The sequence below is a fragment of the Phodopus roborovskii genome, unplaced genomic scaffold (assembly GCF_943737965.1).
Source record: "Phodopus roborovskii unplaced genomic scaffold, PHOROB, whole genome shotgun sequence".
In the NCBI taxonomy this organism is placed as follows: domain Eukaryota; kingdom Metazoa; phylum Chordata; class Mammalia; order Rodentia; family Cricetidae; genus Phodopus; species Phodopus roborovskii.
In genome coordinates, this window is record NW_026126525.1 from 39,307,127 (window position 1) to 39,324,800 (window position 17,674).

The 17,674-nt window shown below is 37.4% G+C and overlaps 1 protein-coding gene across 2 annotated transcripts in view; it reads left to right on the plus strand.

The window, feature by feature from the left end:
* The window catches only part of Ripk2 (receptor interacting serine/threonine kinase 2), a 32,090-nt gene extending 17,886 nt beyond the window's left edge, over positions 1-14,204 (plus strand). The window contains exons 5-11 of one of the 2 annotated variants that reach the window (XM_051198610.1): positions 360-409; positions 1,300-1,461; positions 4,710-4,795; positions 8,331-8,417; positions 10,153-10,246; positions 12,347-12,508; positions 13,051-14,204. In XM_051198610.1, coding sequence (XP_051054567.1) covers positions 360-409; positions 1,300-1,461; positions 4,710-4,795; positions 8,331-8,417; positions 10,153-10,246; positions 12,347-12,508; positions 13,051-13,388 — 979 coding nt within the window. In that variant the 3' untranslated portion in view covers positions 13,389-14,204. The remainder of the gene's footprint in view (positions 1-359; positions 410-1,299; positions 1,462-4,709; positions 4,796-8,330; positions 8,418-10,152; positions 10,247-12,346; positions 12,509-13,050) is intronic. The other variant, XM_051198611.1, reaches the window with a different exon arrangement.
* Positions 14,205-17,674: the final 3,470 nt, after the last annotated feature.

Below are 17,674 nucleotides of genomic sequence, written 5' to 3' on the forward strand. Positions count from 1 at the left end.
GATAGTCTTCTTTTATTGCTCTTAATTTTGTGTGAAAAATGGAAACATCAGATTAGAGGTTATATTTTATCTGGATGTTCAGAATAAGTTAGTTATCACAAATATTTATCTTGGTTATAGCACTAAAGCGTTATTGTGGTAACTAAATATTTTTAATTAAAATTAATCCTGTTTTAAAACAAAGATTAATTTCCTTTCGGACATACATGAGCATTCACTATCCTTACTGTATATGGTGATTCCTTATAGAACATTTCACTACCTCCTCATCTTAAAAAAATGGTTTCATTTTTAAATAATGCTTTGCTAGTTTATTGTACAAAGTTTGCTGATGATATATACCTTTTTACCTTAAACAGCTATGCAATTATCATGTGGGAAGTGTTATCAAGAAAACAGCCTTTTGAAGGTACGTAGTATGTTCTTGATTTCCTTATCCCAGAAGACATCGTGTTGTTGGTGCACATTCAGAACTATCTAAAGCTCATCAGATTCTAAACATACCTGCCACTCATTCTGTATACAAACCACACTGTAAAAACATAGCAGTTTGCCAGCATCTACTGCATGCTACAAAGCATGCTAGATTAAGGATCAGTTATGAGGAGGGCTTAAGGATCAGAAAAATCTAAATTCTGGTTCTTTTGGGGTCAAGCCATAAAAATCTTAAGTTCTCGTTTTTGTTCTTTGTAAAATGAGATTTATTATGTATTTTTGTTAAGTTTTGTTTTTTGAGACAGGGTCTCACTATGTAGCTCTGCTATGTAGAGTATAGACCAGGATAGCCTTGAACTCACAGATCTGCTGCTTCTGCCTCCCAAGTACCAAGATTAAAGACCTGTGCCATCACACCTGGCTTTGTTACTATTTTCAAGACCCATGCTAGCTATAAAACTATATGAAAATTTTACTATTATTCCTTTTATAAGTATCAACAAAGGTTAAAAAAAAACTTTGTCATTCTCAGTTTAATATTGGAACTTTTTTAAATTTATGTTCAACTTGTTCTGTAATGAATTTTCTCAACATTTCAATAGTTAGCTGATAACATTTATTTCTCATTCATATTAACTATTACTGCTGTCCCTTGTTGGCTATGCTAGGCTCTCCTGAGCCGAGCCCTGCCTGGCTCAGCTCTTCTGACATTCCATGAGATGTGCACAGGTCTGACATTGGCTGGGAGGTACATCCTCTTACACAAAAGGGCATTATGAATTGGGCTCACATTTTACCATAGCCTCATTTTTATTTGGTTAGTGTTACATATTTCCAGTTAATGAAATCTATTTGTTTTGACAGAGGTCACCAATCCTTTGCAGATCATGTATAGTGTGTCACAGGGACGTCGGCCTGACACCAGTGAGGAGAATTTGCCATTTGATATTCCTCATCGAGGTCTCATGATCTCTCTGATACAAAGTGGGTGGGCACAAAACCCAGATGAAAGACCATCTTTCTTGAGTAAGTAAACAGTTTTAATCTGGGCCTTTGAATTATATAAATAATATTATAGAAGTAAGTATTACTTGAAAAATTATCCTATCTTGATACTGTTGTGTAAATGATTTTGCTCCTGTTAACTTGTGGTGTTTATATATAGGTAATGGCTTCTAGGAAAGACTTGGGAATTCCTAACAGTGCCCTCTCCTCACAGGGTGATCACGGGAGTAGAGAATAGCCACAGCATCTCAGTTCAGCACTCTTCGGGAGAAAGCATTGAGAAAATGAGTAAATAAATAAATAAGAGCCAGGTGTGAAGTCAGTCCTATAGGAAAACAAGTACAGTGATGCACAGAGGGAATGGTGTAGGCTTTCCAGAACTTGTGTTTGTGCTGTTGTCTGATGCTTGAAGCAGAGCCAGTCATTCACACACTAAGGAGGGTGTCCAGCAAAAAAAAAAAAAAAACATCCAGAGTAAAGATTCTGAGACTGAAAGAAGAAAGTGTTTTGTGTTTTCAAGGAAAAAAGAGGCAGCCATGTAGCTAGAGCATAGTGATCCAAGATGATGGTAAAGATGAAGAGAGCAAGGGAGTGGCTGCTCACCGCTCTCAGACCTGTATTCCAAGCTCAGTGAAAAGTCATTCACACAGTTCCTCTGGAAGCAATGTGATCTAATGTAAGTTTGGTCAAAACCACTCTGCTGTGTGGGGAAGTAACTAGGGGAAGCCGGAGAAGAACAAAAAAGCAGTTAGGAAACTCCCAAAGTAACTGTCTAATTAAGGTGATAATTCTGGTCTGAGAAAAATTACCCAGAATTAAGACACATTTCAGAGGAAGAACAGATGAGGCCTCTAAGTAGAAACAGGAGAAAATCTTAAGACCTCGGTTAGGCAGAGTTCTTAGGTTAGGCAGAGTTCTTAGATTTGAATCCAAAGGATCTAAAAAAAAATTCAATAAATAAATAAACTTGGAAACTGAACTTGAAAAACTTAGAATTTTTACTCTAAAGTGCCAGGCTGTAAAGCTGCCACAAAAGAGAGGCCATACAGGCCTGAGGACCAGTTTGTATTCCTGCCGCCCATGTTATATATCCCATATGCCCTGCAGGTGTGCAGCCTGCCTGTAATTCCAGCACTTGGGAGGTGGAGATGGGACCCCCAGAACAAGCTGACCTGCTAGACTAGCCAAAATTGAGACCTCTGGGTGCAAGTGAGAGACCCAGCCTCAATATATAAAGTGCAGGGCAATCAAGAGCTTTACAGTCACACCTACATGTAAACATGCATTCAGTATGTTCATATCACATGTATGCACACTTGCAAAAATAAATAAACTACAAAAACATGCAACAACAGGACACAGATGGGAATATATCTTTATGTCATATATCTATTGAAAGGACTTACGTCTGGAAATAAAAAAATTCTAACTAATTCAATAACAGGACAAATAATAATTTTAAAAATTGTAGGATATTAGAATTTCATCAATCAAAGGAAATATGCAATTGACTAAAAAGCATATAAAGGGTGTTTCACATCACTAGGAAATGCATACACTGAGATGCCAAACCAAGCCCATTAAAACAGCTACAGTAAAAAAAAAAAAGACAGATAATAACATTGTCCTTGATCTAAAATAATGAAACCCTGCAATGTTACTGATTGTGTATGCCTGATCATGCAGTCGTGGTTCATGTAACCAACGAATAGAAGGAATTACAATTACTGTTGCTACTATATCATATAAGTGTTTTTATCCAGGGAAGAATCTAGGATTTATGATATAAAATCAAGTATCACTAATTCACAAGTAATCTAGATTAGATCTTATGTAGAGAATTTAGCCTAACAGCAAAGAATAAAATATCCATATTAGGCCTCTGAGGCATTTCTTAGATATTGTACAAAGGAACAAGAAAATGGATTGCAGAGGAAAGAAATACTCAGTGTGGTCTCTTACGTGCAGGAAGGAGCCAGCAGGAATGCTTCAAGGAAGAAGTGGTCTATTGTATCATACTATAAATTATGTAAGCAAGACTTCAGCTACTGCAGTAGTGAGAGGTTAAAGTAAGAGAATCTGTTGAATTTGGGAGTTTAAGGCCAACTTCAGTCCCTGATCTCAAAAACAGAATGAAAGATTTTTCTCACACTGGCATCATTGCTAACCCATACAAATATAGCTTCTTCATTTGAAAGGTTTTGTTTTTTAATTTTGTGTTATGTGTGTATATGTGTGCATGTGGGTAGGTGCATGTGAGTACAGATGCCTGCTGAGGCCAGAGGCATTGCATCTCTCTGGAACTGGAGTTGATGGCAATTGTAAATCTGCTGGATTTACAAACTTGGATGCAGGAACAGTATGTGCTCTTAACCACTGAGCATCTCTGCAGCCCCCACATGCAGTGTCAATGGAGATATAAGAACAGAGGACTGATGCTACTGTGTATAAAGTTAATAAGTTAATTAGAGGTACAGACAAGGACAATTAACTTTTACATGTATCCTTCCTGTTCTTTTTTCCCTCCCTTGTGTCCCCCCCCCCCCCCCCGTGTGTGGGTGTGGGGGGGTGTGGGTGTGTGTGTGTGTGTACTCAAGCATAATCCATCAGTGATTAGTGTTGAACTTTCAAGATTTGCACAGCCAGTACTTTTACCTGCTGAGCTATCTTGCTGGCCAACCTGTAAGAATTCTTAATCCCCTATCTGTGGTTTCCTTTTTTTTTTTTTTTTTTTTTTCTGAAGAGTGACTTTTCTCTAGAGTACAATTTTGGAAGTCCAGTTGTCAGGTTTTTATAAATCTTATTTTTGATGTCATTATCTAAATTTCCCTGGCTCAAGGTTTTGAACATTTTCTCCTATTTATATTTAAGTGAATGATCTACTTTGAGTTAATTTTTATGTACGGTAAGCGTATAAATGACTTGTTTTTGTTTTTTTTTTTTTTTTTTTTTTTTTTTTTTTTTTTTTTTTTTTTATTGGCTATCTAAATTTCTTAGTATAGTTTATTTTAAGAGACTGTCCTTGCCTTGTGGAACTTAATGCCCTCTTTTAAAAATGAGCTTTACCAGAATTGTAATGGTTCATTTTTAGGCTACCAACTCTGCTCTGTTGACCATCATGTCTGTTTATGGCAGCAATAAGAATTCTTAAGACAATTGGATGTCATCACTTTAGTGAATGATTGGCATGTGTTAATATTCAGTTTAATTGTTAGAAGTAATCTGAACTTAATTGTTGGGTTTTTGTTTTTGTTGTTTTGTTTTATTAGAATGCTTAATAGAACTTGAACCAGTTCTGAGAACATTTGAAGATATAACCTTTCTTGAAGCTGTTATTCAGCTAAAAAAAACAAAGGTAAATCTCCCTTTGACATTTCGTAACTTACAATTTTAAACAGCTGTATGTTACTCATGGAGTTTTAGTTTCATTTCCCAGATAAAGGCTAGAGTTTGGAATTGGAAGAATTTAAAAGGGCCATGATTATTACCTTTTCTTTGTCCCCGATGTGTGTTGCCATTTTATTCAAATGAGTCACCTTCAGCTTTAACCACTTCAGAATTCTCCGCAGGTCAAATGTGAATTTAGAATGTGTGCTGAGGGCCCTGTGTACAGCAGACCCCAAGTCACACACTGCAGGTACATGTGATACCTGCTAGTCTATTCTGCTAAGAGTTAGTGCCTGCAGGAAATGAATTCTTGCTCTTCTTTAACACACTTGATTTTTTCTGAAATGTATTGTCAAGTAAAACAGTGGTGTCCATGTCATATTTGAGCCCCCAAATTGTACTTTGCTTGGTTTTGTTTTCTCACTCAAATACTTCATGTTGCAGAGACTACACTGTCAGAGACATTCCTGTTAATGACCGAGGGCAGTTGTGTGGTCAGTGTAGCTCGAGTGGATCAGCCCAGCTGAGGATTTACACAGCAGCTGTAGTTGTTAGAGCACAATCAGCATAGATTAGCACTCGCTAAGTTTCATCAACTTCCACTTCATATACGATAAAAAAACTGCCAGCTAGCCAAACTCTTGGGTGATGAACAAGCACGACTTGCAGTTCCTTATTAACTTACAGTTTGCTTTCCTCTTCTAGTTTGTTGGACCTACTAGCATAACCTTTCATTTAAAGATTAGTAAGTAAAAGAAACAAAACCACTCATAATCAAAATTGAAGATGCATCAAGTAGCAATATTATACATAAGTTTTAGGAGGATCTAAAAGTGAATTCTTTTCCTAACTTCTCCAACTCCCCCATTTTGGGGTAGGATACAACCTTTTCCAGAGATACCAATGTTAATACAAACTTCTGAGACTGTTTCCTTTTGTCTTACCTTTTCTTTTCCTATTTTCTCCTTACAAGTCTCTCTTTTTCTCATCTCTTTCTAAGCAAAACTAGACGAGTAGGGACCTAGTGGTTCCATCCTGTAATCCCATCTGTTTGGATAGGAGCATTGCAGATTCAAGGTGTGTCTGGGCTACAGTGTGAGCTCAGAGCCAGCATGGGTAAGTTAGCTAGACTTGTCTCAAAATAAAAAATAAAAAGAGGGAGGGGGATTAGGGGTATAGCTCAGTGGTTAATTATTACAATGAAAAAAGAAGAAGAAAAGAAACGGGAACGACAGAGAATACAAAGCCTGATGCCTTGGATATGAAAAGAAAGAGAACAGTCTCACATCCTATTTTGTCCCCAGTTGAAACGCTAGGATCCTATATATACAACTTTTTAAAAGTTTATCTTCCTAAGTATATGTTTTCAGATAGTTTAGTAACCCCATGATGGATGAAGTTTGTTTTGTTTTGTTTTGTTTTGTTTTTTGTCACAGTATTATTTTCACATGAAGTTGCATTTGGAGGTTTTTGAAATTCTAGTTTCCTTAGATGAGATTATTGCAGCATAGAAAAGTTAGTAACTTACATAACACCCCATATAAACAGTGAAACAATAAAATAGAAATTTAAAAGCCAAGTGTGGTGGTGTGCCTGTAGTCCCAGCTACTCTAGGGAGGGTGGGGACACTAGAGTTGAGTTTGAAGCTAGGCCAACCTGAGAAACATGAGCAACATAATAAGATCCTGCCTTTTACAAACACGCATACACATTTAATATTTCTCTCTTTAGAATGGCTTGTTTTACATGCATTTTCTATATTTTTAAATTCTTTTAACCAACTCTTTCTATTTGGGTTTTTCCAAGTAAATGTTTTCTATAGCGTGAAAAATAAAAACTGAACCATAAAAGTTTTCTTTAATACTTTCCTTATGTTTCTTCTTTGGGAATGGTTCATTAGTCCATAAAAAATTTGAATTATCATACCTCACTGGTTACTAAAACAATAAAGCATCATTGATAAACGATATAAATGTTTCAATACAAGTAAGGAAGACTTCACATAATCACATAACCAAAAAATAATTTGAAGACTCAGATGAAATTACATATACATCAGGTATGGTGGTGCATGTCTTTAATCCCAGCACTTGGGTAGTAAAGGCAGGTGAATCTCTGTAAGTTCTGTAGCAAGAGCTAGGTCCTCAAGGGTCACAAGGTTTTAAACACGTACGCGTGCGTGCACATGCGCACGTGTGCAAACACACACACACACACACACACACACTTATTGAACTAGGGTTTATGAGTAATAAACTAGATCCATCATATACACAGGTGTGCATGAGTCTTTTCCTCTCAATGGAGCAGGAAGTTGTAAATTGGATAGTGGAGAACGAGGTGCAGAACCCACCAGTTTCTAAAGTTCTGAAGAACAATTAATATTATTCTGCTTTAGACAGGAAAAGTAGACTTACCCATCTGTGGTAGTTTGCACCTGTAATCACAGCATTCCAGAAGCTGAGGCTGGTAGGTGGCTCTGAGTTTGAAGCCAATATGGTCTACATAGTAAACTTCAGGCCAGCATGATGCTGACAGATCATGGGTTGAGGCAGGGTCTAGACTTACAAATCTGTTTTTAAATAACTTAGTAGTGATGACACAACTTATCTAAGCCTAGTTTATGGAGCCACAAGTAAATCTCTTTAGTATAAAGTTAATAGTATTTAAATAAGCAAATCACCTACTTAACAGCTATCTTGTATTGAATACCTGCAAGTAGTCTTAGGGCCATTTTGCATACATTACTTCTAATCGTTCTTACAGTAACCCTACAAACTGGGTATCCTTATCTGTAATATAAATAGGAAAAAATAATGCCCACCCCCATGCACATGCAAGCAATCCCAATTAAACTCAGTAGGCTTTTTAATACATGAAAGTAGGATAAGGGACAAGATGAGAAGTAGAGTTCAAAGGGGAGCGGGAGGGACATAAGAGAGGGGGATGGTGTGATGACTATGATCTAAATATATTATGTACATATAGGGGTAAGATAGTTATATATCCTGGGGCTCTAAAACTGATCATGACTTCCCATCCATAGTAACACACCACCACTTTTACATTGTCCCTACCTTAGGTTCTTATCCATACGATAAAAACAGCAATAGGACCTAAGCATAGTGCTTGAAATACACTTTTGCTATGGATAGATAGAAAACACAGCAAAATGCAGTACCTGCTTTTAGCCAAAGACCTTATTATCTCAACCTTCAAACAATCCTATTTGTAGGTATTGCTTTGAAGATGAAGCTGCAAGACTCCTGAGAGATAATATTTACTGAAGTCAACCAATTAATATGAGGCAGGATGAAAAGTCTGCTCCCTGTTTCCATTTCCTTATTGTATACTGTCTCTACTCAGTTAAGTTATATATTCACGAATTATCTAGATTTGTTTTCATTGGTTTTTGTGTAAACAGAAAATGTGAAGTAGATTGTACTCCTGTAATGTCTAAGTCACTTCCTAATAAAGCACATATATGTGTGTGTTCACTCCAGATTCAGAGTGCATCGAGTATTATTCACTTATGTGATAAGAAAATGGATTCATCAATGAACGTACCTGCAAGCCATCCTCCACAAGAGGTACACATATACATCTGTAATTTATATTAAATTGCATGTGAGAAGAGTATTTATAAAACCATGTAGTCTGACTCCTTTTTCTGTAGATGGGAAGTTAAAGTCCAGAGAGCATTTATAATTTGTTAGGTAGCCATGACAGTGTCAAACCTGAAACCCCACTCAGCACTGTCCTCACATGCTCTCAGGTAGTGTACAGGTAAACCATTGGTGATGATGTCACCGCTGTTTTATGCCACCCTTCCACCTCATAGTAAGTAACAGAAATACCTGTTGCTCCCCCAGAGGTGTTTCTTTAATTGATCATTTTATGAGTCATTTTAAGATTATGTGTTCGCTTTACAGATTCATGAACATACTAGTACATTGAAGAGAGCATGAAAGCACAGCACAGGGGGCGTTACATTTATTGACAGTGTGTACATATGTGTATATGTGTGTGTATCAAAAGATAACTTGAGAAATCATTTTCTCCTTTGCTATGTGGTTCCCCGGGGTCCAATTGAGGTCACCCACTTGGCAAAAGACCCTTTACACTGAAACACCCCACTAGTCGAATGCATAGTTTCAAATCACTTTTATGTAAACAATCTAGTTTGACCCTTGAGTATATGTAATTTTTAATGGAACCTGGAAACCAGAGTGTTTCAATGCTTTGTTGAATAAACTATTCTATGACAGAGCTAGGAGTGAAGATCTCCATGGGTTTTCTATCCCTTCCTGTTAAAAGAACCTGAGAACAACCATTTGCTCTAAGTCAGGAGATAACCACATTTCTGATTCACCATTATAGTCACTGAACAAATGCTTAAATCATGTAGGGTCAATGTTTGTTTGTAGTACATAACTACTGCCCTAGCCCTTCCATCTTTATCAGCCCCAACCCCAGTTTAACCAGACCCTCTGCATGTGGGAAACAGTTTTGTAACCTGGACTACTTGTGGGACTCCTGGCAGTGGGACCAGGGTCTGTCCCTAGTATGTGAGCTGGCTTTTTCAAGCACATTCCATAAGGTGAGTTGCCTTGCTCAGCCTAGATGCTGGGGGTGTGGGGAGACAGGGCTTGGTCATACCTCAATTAATTTTGCCAGGCTTTGTTGACTCCTCATGGAAGGAAGACCTTGCCCTTTCTGAGAAGTGGTTGATGGGGGTGGGGGGGTGTCCGGTTGGTATGTAAAATGAATAAAAAAATAAAATACATATTTTTTGTTTATTTAGAGTTTTCTTTTTAAAATTTATTTACTTATTTTTTGTAACCAAGTCCATTTAAATGAAAACAAACATTTATAGACAATATTTGGGAATTTGGGCATCATTCTTTCCAAACTACTTCCTGCTGGTAAGGGGCGCTGTCAGGGGATTCTAAGAAGATGCAGAAATCCTGGCTGTAGTCTACAAGGCTGCTTTGTCCAGCTGTAAAATATATTTTTTAAAACAATTAAATGTAGAGGTTGGGGACATAGCTCAGTGGTAGAACACTCAGCATGTGTGAGGCCCTAGGTTTAATCCCTAGCAGAGATAGAGTCAAAAAAGAAATTGCATGCATTTGTGGTAGCTTTCCAGGTTACTTCTTTGGTTCTGTAAACTATAATTTATACTTGTTCTGGGTCTTGGTTTCTAATAAGCCAGAAGCAAGTACAGTTTAGAAGCTGTAGCTATGTAACTTTAAGCATGATACCTTTCAATAAACTTTTATGTATACAGCTCTCCTCAACCTGTCGGTCCTTTGTTTACTTCAGGAATCCTGTGGCTCCTCTTTGCTCTCCAGAAATACTGGTTCTCCTGGAACCTCCAGGTCCCTGTCAGCTCCTCAAGACAAAGATTTTTTATCTGGTATGCCAGTTTCCTAATCAGTGTGGTTACATAACTTTTCCACTTTCTTTCAAGATCATATCATTGGCCAACAGTGGTGTGCATGGAACGCATTTTTCATTGCATTCATGCTCCACTTTCTTATTTGTTAAGTAACAAGTCTATATATGTGAAAGTAGTAGTGCGATGATGAGCAAATACATTTATATTGAAGTCATTTTGTGATCATGTGGAAAAGGTTTTTTTCTTAATCTCACAAGAGAACAAGAGTAATGCTTCTAAGTTGCCATAGTAACTACATTATAACTATAGGGAACAAGACACAGTCTTTTCCAAGGACTTTTATAGTTGTGTGAAGGAACTGGTCCTCGTTTTACAGATTCTTAACTCTCTGGATCACACAGCAGGTTGGTAGCAGATCCAAAACTTGATTAAAGCCAGGCTCTCTGATGAACATTTCATGTCACTCTGCCATACAATGTCAACATGAAGACTTTACTTCTGGCTAGAGGTTGAACCTCTAGTTATGACAGATAGACATTCCATGAAAAAGAAGATTATGAGTCCAGAAGCAAGGACACAAATAACAGTCAGTAGTTTATTTTGTCTGGTAAATAGAGTGAATAAGAAGACATAAAAAATAAGGAAGATCATAGTCATATCAAGAATGCCTAGGGGCTGGAGAGAGTGATAAAGAGCACTTACTGCTCTTCCAGAGGACTTCAATTCCTAGCACCCACACAGTGCCTCAGAAATGTCACAACTCCAGTTCCAGAGGGTCTGCCACCCTATTCTGGCCTCCATAAGCACCAAGCATGCACAGTGCACAGATGTATATTCAGAACAAAACACATAGTTTTGGTTTTTTTTTTTTGTTGTTGTTGTTTTTTGTTTTGTTTTGTTTTAAGAAAAAAAATCCCTGCACTCAGTTAAGCTAATTCAGGCTTTTAAATTCAGTAGGAGGTGATTCTTGAAGAATGGTATAAAATTTTTGCTCATCCTGTCTGGAATATATACAATATTTTGAAATTTATTTGTATGTGTGCAAGGTGGTGGGGCAGCACACAGAGAGCCACATATGTCGATGCACATGTAGAGGTCAGAAGGCAGCTTTTGGGATTGGTTATCTCCTACTGTGGATACTGGGGATCAAATTGAAGTGCAGCAAGTGCTCTGACCCACTGAGCCATTGTGCTGGCCCTGTAGAAGCTACTTAGGAAACAGAAAGGGGACTTGAAGTAAGGACAGTGAGGAGTGAAGAAGGGACAGTGATGTGAGATCTGGCAATGCACAGATGCTCTGACTTATCACTTGAGGAGCTAGGAGAGAACAGATGAAGTGGAGTAAGTTGTTAAGCTGGGAAACCAGCTGCCAGAACCAAGAACCGGAGGTGTTTAGAGTTAAGATGGATGATGATTACAATTTTAATGTTTTTCATTTTTTGTTTGTCTAAGATACCATCAGTGCCTATTGGGGTGATGTACAGAATGTGGAAGAGACAGTGTGTTCAATAAAGACAGACAATTACAAGTATTACTTGAAAGGAAAGGTAAACAGTTGGAGCACTGAAATTCTTTTCTAGAAGAAAAAGAAAACATGTCAAATATAGATTTATTACACTTTAAAGTCTCTATCTCACAAAGATAGGTAAGACATGTTTAAAGTAGAAAAGGAGGGGTTCACAGGAAAGAAGTATTGAGCTATGAGAAGAAAGGAATTTTTATGATTTATAATAAGCATAGAGCAGCAAGCACTAACAGTGGTTTAAAGAAAAAAAAAAAAAAAAACTATTCTGTGTAAATGCTTGTTACTCTAAAAAGTGTTTGCAGAGCTGTTGAGATGACTGAGCAAAGTGATTTGAGCCAAGCCCACAACCTGAGTTTGGTCATCAGGACTCATGTGGCAAAAATGAAAGATGCCTCCTCTGACCTTCACACACACACACACACACACGTAATTCAAAATATTTAACTTATTTTCAGAATTGAATTTCTGAAGTAGCTTCAATGACCTTGAAAAACCAAGACCATTGGAGCCTAACCTCTATGTGAGCCAACCTGCTGATATTTTACTGATAGGAATATCTAGTGAATACTCTGACCCTAATGAAATGTTCTGTAGGAGGACCTCAAGAAGGCTCTTCGTTGAAGCTGCATCACTGTCCTGGAAACCATAGCTGGGATGGCACCATTTCCGAATCACACAGGACAGCTATCTGTGATCGAAGACCCACCCTGTGCTCTTTGGCTATAATAAATCCACTCTTTGTTGAGAAAAGTTCAGGTAAGTATATGCTTTGAGATACACTGCAAATGCTGGTATTTACCTTACAAGACCACACTGAGTAAATTCACCAGATAATAATCTTTCCTAGTTTTCGTTCCCTACCTCAGTAAACATTTAAGTAGGAAAGTATTTCCAACCTAGTGCTGCTATGTCTTAACAGGGCCAGGTGCATTCCAGGAATCTAACTAGGAAGTATTATGAGGAAGTATCACTTACTATGTTAGTAATGGTGTAGTAGCTATTTTTGTTGATCGACTATGCTGGTATCCTTTATGTTTGAAAGGAAACAAAAATTAAAGTAATTTTCCCCACAACATAGTGTATAAAAAATACAGTATTCTCCCAGGAAGGTGAATGGGAGATAAAACTCAAGTCTCTGAATACTTCCTGGAAAATATAAGCATTTTCAAAAAATACTGATTATACTGGAACCATCATGCAGAAATGTCCGTTCTCCTTATTCATTTCTACACAGAATTATACTCATTGCTTTGTCCATGCTCTACGTTGTAAATTGTTCACACTTTGCTCTCTTACAGAGCGCCCGCAACCTGGAATAGCCCAACAGTGGATACAGAGCAAGAGGGAAGACATTGTAAGCCAAATGACTGAAGCCTGCCTTAACCAATCGCTGGATGCCCTTCTGTCCCGGGACTTGATCATGAAGGAGGACTATGAACTCATTAGCACCAAACCGACAAGGACCTCAAAAGTTAGACAGTTACTAGACATCACTGACATCCAAGGAGAAAAAATTGCCAAAGTTATAGTACAGAAGTTGAAAGATAACAAGCAAATGGGACTTCAGCCTTACCCAGAAGTGCCTGTGGTTTCCAGAACACCATCTTCAAATTTCCTTCAAAATAAAAGCTTATAAGTGAGTCTTTTCTGAGAAAAAAAGTTTACAAATGGTTATTTATATGTCTGTTACCTAGATAATATTTATATAAAAACATGAGTATTAGACGCTTCCCTGAAGGTTTTTTTGGAAGAGATAAGTGTGTCTCCTTCAATGACATTGCAGTATTTGTTTAATATAAGTAAAACTTTTGCATTATACCGTGTAGTTCAGTTTTTTTATGTTCATTTCATTACTTGAACCTTTTTTTTGTAATAATTACATTTTTCTTCAACATACCAGTACCTTAAGGTAGCCTTTGTTTCTGATGGGAGACATTTCCAAACTCACTTTATCTTCAGAGTCTTCATTATTCCTCTAAAATGCAGTTTGACTTTATGGAGCAGTGATATAGTAGTCCCACCCTGAAGTCCTGAGTTCAGATCTCCAGAGAGTTACTCATTTTTAAATTTTATTCAAAAAATTTTAGGAGGTTGTTTCAGGGTATACAAGGTGTATAAAGAAGAACAATCTCTTGTTAACATTGGCCATCTATCCACTTCTGTTCAGCCTCCCCTGTGTGAGCAGAGTGAACAACCATTGTGGAACCCTGATGGCCTGCTTCCTGCTCTGTCTAGAGCAGATGCTGACCAGTTAGAGGCCCTTCCTTAGTGTTGCAGTTTTCTCTGTAACCCAGCGTGGTTTCTGCACAGAGGGGTGTTGCAGTTTCAGCTTACCCCTCGTGCACATCTGACTCTTTCTGGTCAGTTAGCACACAGTAGCCATACTGCTCCATTGTCTATGTTCTAAGCTGTTCACACCACCTTCACTACAAACAATAAAGATACAATACAATGCGAGTCTCCTTTTCTTTTGACTGCTAACTTACGTCACTCAAGGAAACCTACAAGAAGTGATACCTTTTTCTGAAAATTGTTTAACATTAGCAAAAAGTGAGAAACAGGATAAATTTGAAAGTACAAACTTGCAAGATGCACTAGACTCAGAACCTGAAAAGATATGAATAAAGAATAAAAGGATTTAGATGGCATTTAGGCAATGAACCATTTCTATTTGAAATAAGAATTTAAGCACTAGGGATGGACAGATGACTCAGCACTGGCTGCTGTTGCATAGGACAAAGATTTGATTCCCTCCACCCATATGACAGCTCACAACCATCACTAACTAATTCCAGTTCAGGTATCTAAACTCTCTTCTGGCATCTACAGGCACCAGGCATATCCACAGTGCACTTACATGCAAGCAAAACTCATACACATAAAATAAAATAAAAAAAATTTAATAATTTAAATTCCATTTTAAAATGGCATTAACCCATAGTATGATTCTTATGGAACTTTCAGAAACACATTAATTTATAAGGAAAAATAAAAATTAATTGGACTCATGAGTTGTCTGTTAAATTCTTTTTAAAATATTAAAATGAAAACTTAGGTATGATGGCACACACCTTGTATCCTAAAACTTTGGAAATTGAAAAAGACAGAGGAATTCAGAGTTGACCTCAACTTCCTAACAAGTGAAAAGCCAGCCTGGAGTGTCTGAAATCCTTCCTCTAAGAAATAAATAAACAACAAAAAAAAAATTTAATTTGGGAAGAAAAGGAATAGTTTAAAAAATAAAAAAGATTGGTTTTACTATCCAGCCCCCCAACCCCACCCCATCTCCCTCTCCTGTGTGTGTGTTCTTAAAGTTAACTTTTAGAATAGTGATGTCCTCACTTGTGGGGCATGCCTTTAATCTCAGCACTTGGGAGGCAGAAGCAGGCTTGGATCTCTGAGTATGAAGCCAGCCTGGTCTACAGAGAGTTCCAGAACAGCCAAGGCTACACAGAGAAACCCAGCCTTAGGGAAAAAAAAAAAGGAAAGAAAGAAAGAAAGAAAAAGAAAAAAAGAATACTGATGTTGTCAAATGGTCTTCTGTACTAATATATGTAGAAAAGATGAACTTTGGCCTGGTCATACCATTTGCTACACTCTACAATTCATAGGGTGAGATCCCCTGTCTGTAGTTACATGCTTGCCACCCACTCATTTTTCTCCATTGATTTACTGTAAGGAAGACACCTGTAATGTCACCCATTGTCACAGCCCTACCAATTCTACATGCACACACATACTGACCAATAAGATAATGGTGTCAAGGATCAAGATGGATCTGCCATGAACTCTTTCTTTCATAGAATCCTCATCAGCAGATTCTTTTCACTGTGACCTGAACTTGATCTTTTTCTGTCTATGCTTTGAGGGGAAGGACAACACTGTTGAGTATAACTAGTCAGCACAGAACAAGGGCTGGCATAAAGTGGGCACTTTTTAAATAACTAACTAATGGATAGTGAAATGAAAACTGCAGAAGAGGACAAGATGCTCACTGTAAGTCCTACTTCCCAAAATGTATGCAAATATAGATAATGGTAAGCAGAATGCTTTCTAAGTCTCCTAACAGATTCAGAACCTTGTCCCCTTTGAGCCACATATTAAGGTTTTGTCCTATTGTTTGAACCTTCTCATTAAGTATAGGAGGATGGCTTTACTTCTCTGTTAATTCTGTGTGCTCTTAATTTTAATCAACCGCACGTAAGCTGAATAGAATTTGAGCACAGAACCTCACTAACAATTTCAGCAAGAGTTTCATAATTATTTGTAACTTTTATCTTGAAAAAAGAATTCTATACAGAAGGAATGGTACTGTTTTTCTCTATGATATAATAATAAAGGTTTATAATATCCAAACAAAATGGCAGTGTAAAGTATTAAGTAAATTATAATAAAGACAGTTCTTGAACGTACCAACAATCACTGAAATCACCTAAGAAAATGTTAGGATTCAGTCACTCTAGGGCAGCATTGATGGCCTCTAATTAGACAGTGCTAGAGAGGGTGGTGTCTTTGTGGTGCCTTTTATGCCCTGCTACCTACAAATAACAATCCAGAGACAGCATCATGTGGGTTTATAAGAAACATGCCTCTGTGTGTGGAGCTGAAGTGCAGGAATCAGTTTTAAAAATCATGTAAGCAGTTCTTATCATAGCTAACATTCAAGGCCTTGTATGGAACAAGCTATAAAATAATTTCTCCTTGGGCTCACAGATCTCTTCATGACATCTTTTTGTCACATTTGTCTTGAGAATGTATAGTCTCTGAACTAAGATTTGGATGAAAATTTTAACTTATGTGCCCACCTTACACCCCCATTGGACATGTTTCAGTTTGGAAAGATCATGTAAACATAGTTTCCAGACCAGAGTCATTTCCACCACTCAGCTCTTTAAGGAAGAGCTTCAGAAGGAACAAACACTTCAGTCCTGAAAGCCAAGGATCCATGTTGATGCAGGAAGAACATGCGGGAGGTTTTCATCTGTTTGTGTTTGTTTGATGGAAGTAAATTTTTTTTAGCACATTTTTATTCTCTGAGCATTTCACACATATACAACGAAATATGATCCCTTAGTCCCCATTTTCCCTCTCCAGTTCCCACCATACCCCCCAACACCCTGGTGTGCTAACCTCTTGTCTTGTTTTCTGTTTCCCACTAAGCAGTGTGTATAGGTGAGAACTTTGTGGGAAACAACATGAGAGTGTCAGAAAGTGCCTACCACTGGCTGCATCCTCCAAGAAATATTCTCCCTCAGGCTGGTTGTCATTTTTCTTCATTAAACATCTGCAGCATGCTTATGACATACTACATTTCCAAATTTATGAAGAAAAGTTATAACCAGTGGGAAAGGAGGAGAATTAATAACCATTTATGTTGAGCCATGCTCATAAACATCTCTTAATTTTCAGAATATATCATCTCTATAATGTTATACTTTCTGCATATTATAGAGACCAGTTCCAAATTATCTTAACTTTTCTCCTCCCTCAATTAAATTATTTCTTTTTCATCTCAAGCACCCATATTCCTTGTGAAAGCAAAATTCCTTCACTTGGTCAGTATATGTCTATTTATCTCTATCTTGAAGGAAAACTCTTATCTGCTCCTAACAATTCCTTTCTCAATTGTTTAAAGAGCCCTGTTATTTAAAATTTAATGTAGTTAATGAAGGAATTAAAATGAACAATTATGCATCTGATGCTCCAAGCTCTTCTATTAAAAAAAGTTAATATTATAGTTAATTATGCCATTGATGAAGGGAACTCATAACCTCTTCATTAGTTTGCCACTGCACAATAGCATTTGTACATTGCTACAATGATGTTTAGAACTCTTTCCTCAAGGTTGGACAGATATCTTAGTGGCCAATCCTTCACTGAGACTTCCTTCACAGGTGACTCTGGACTGTGTCAAGTTGTAAA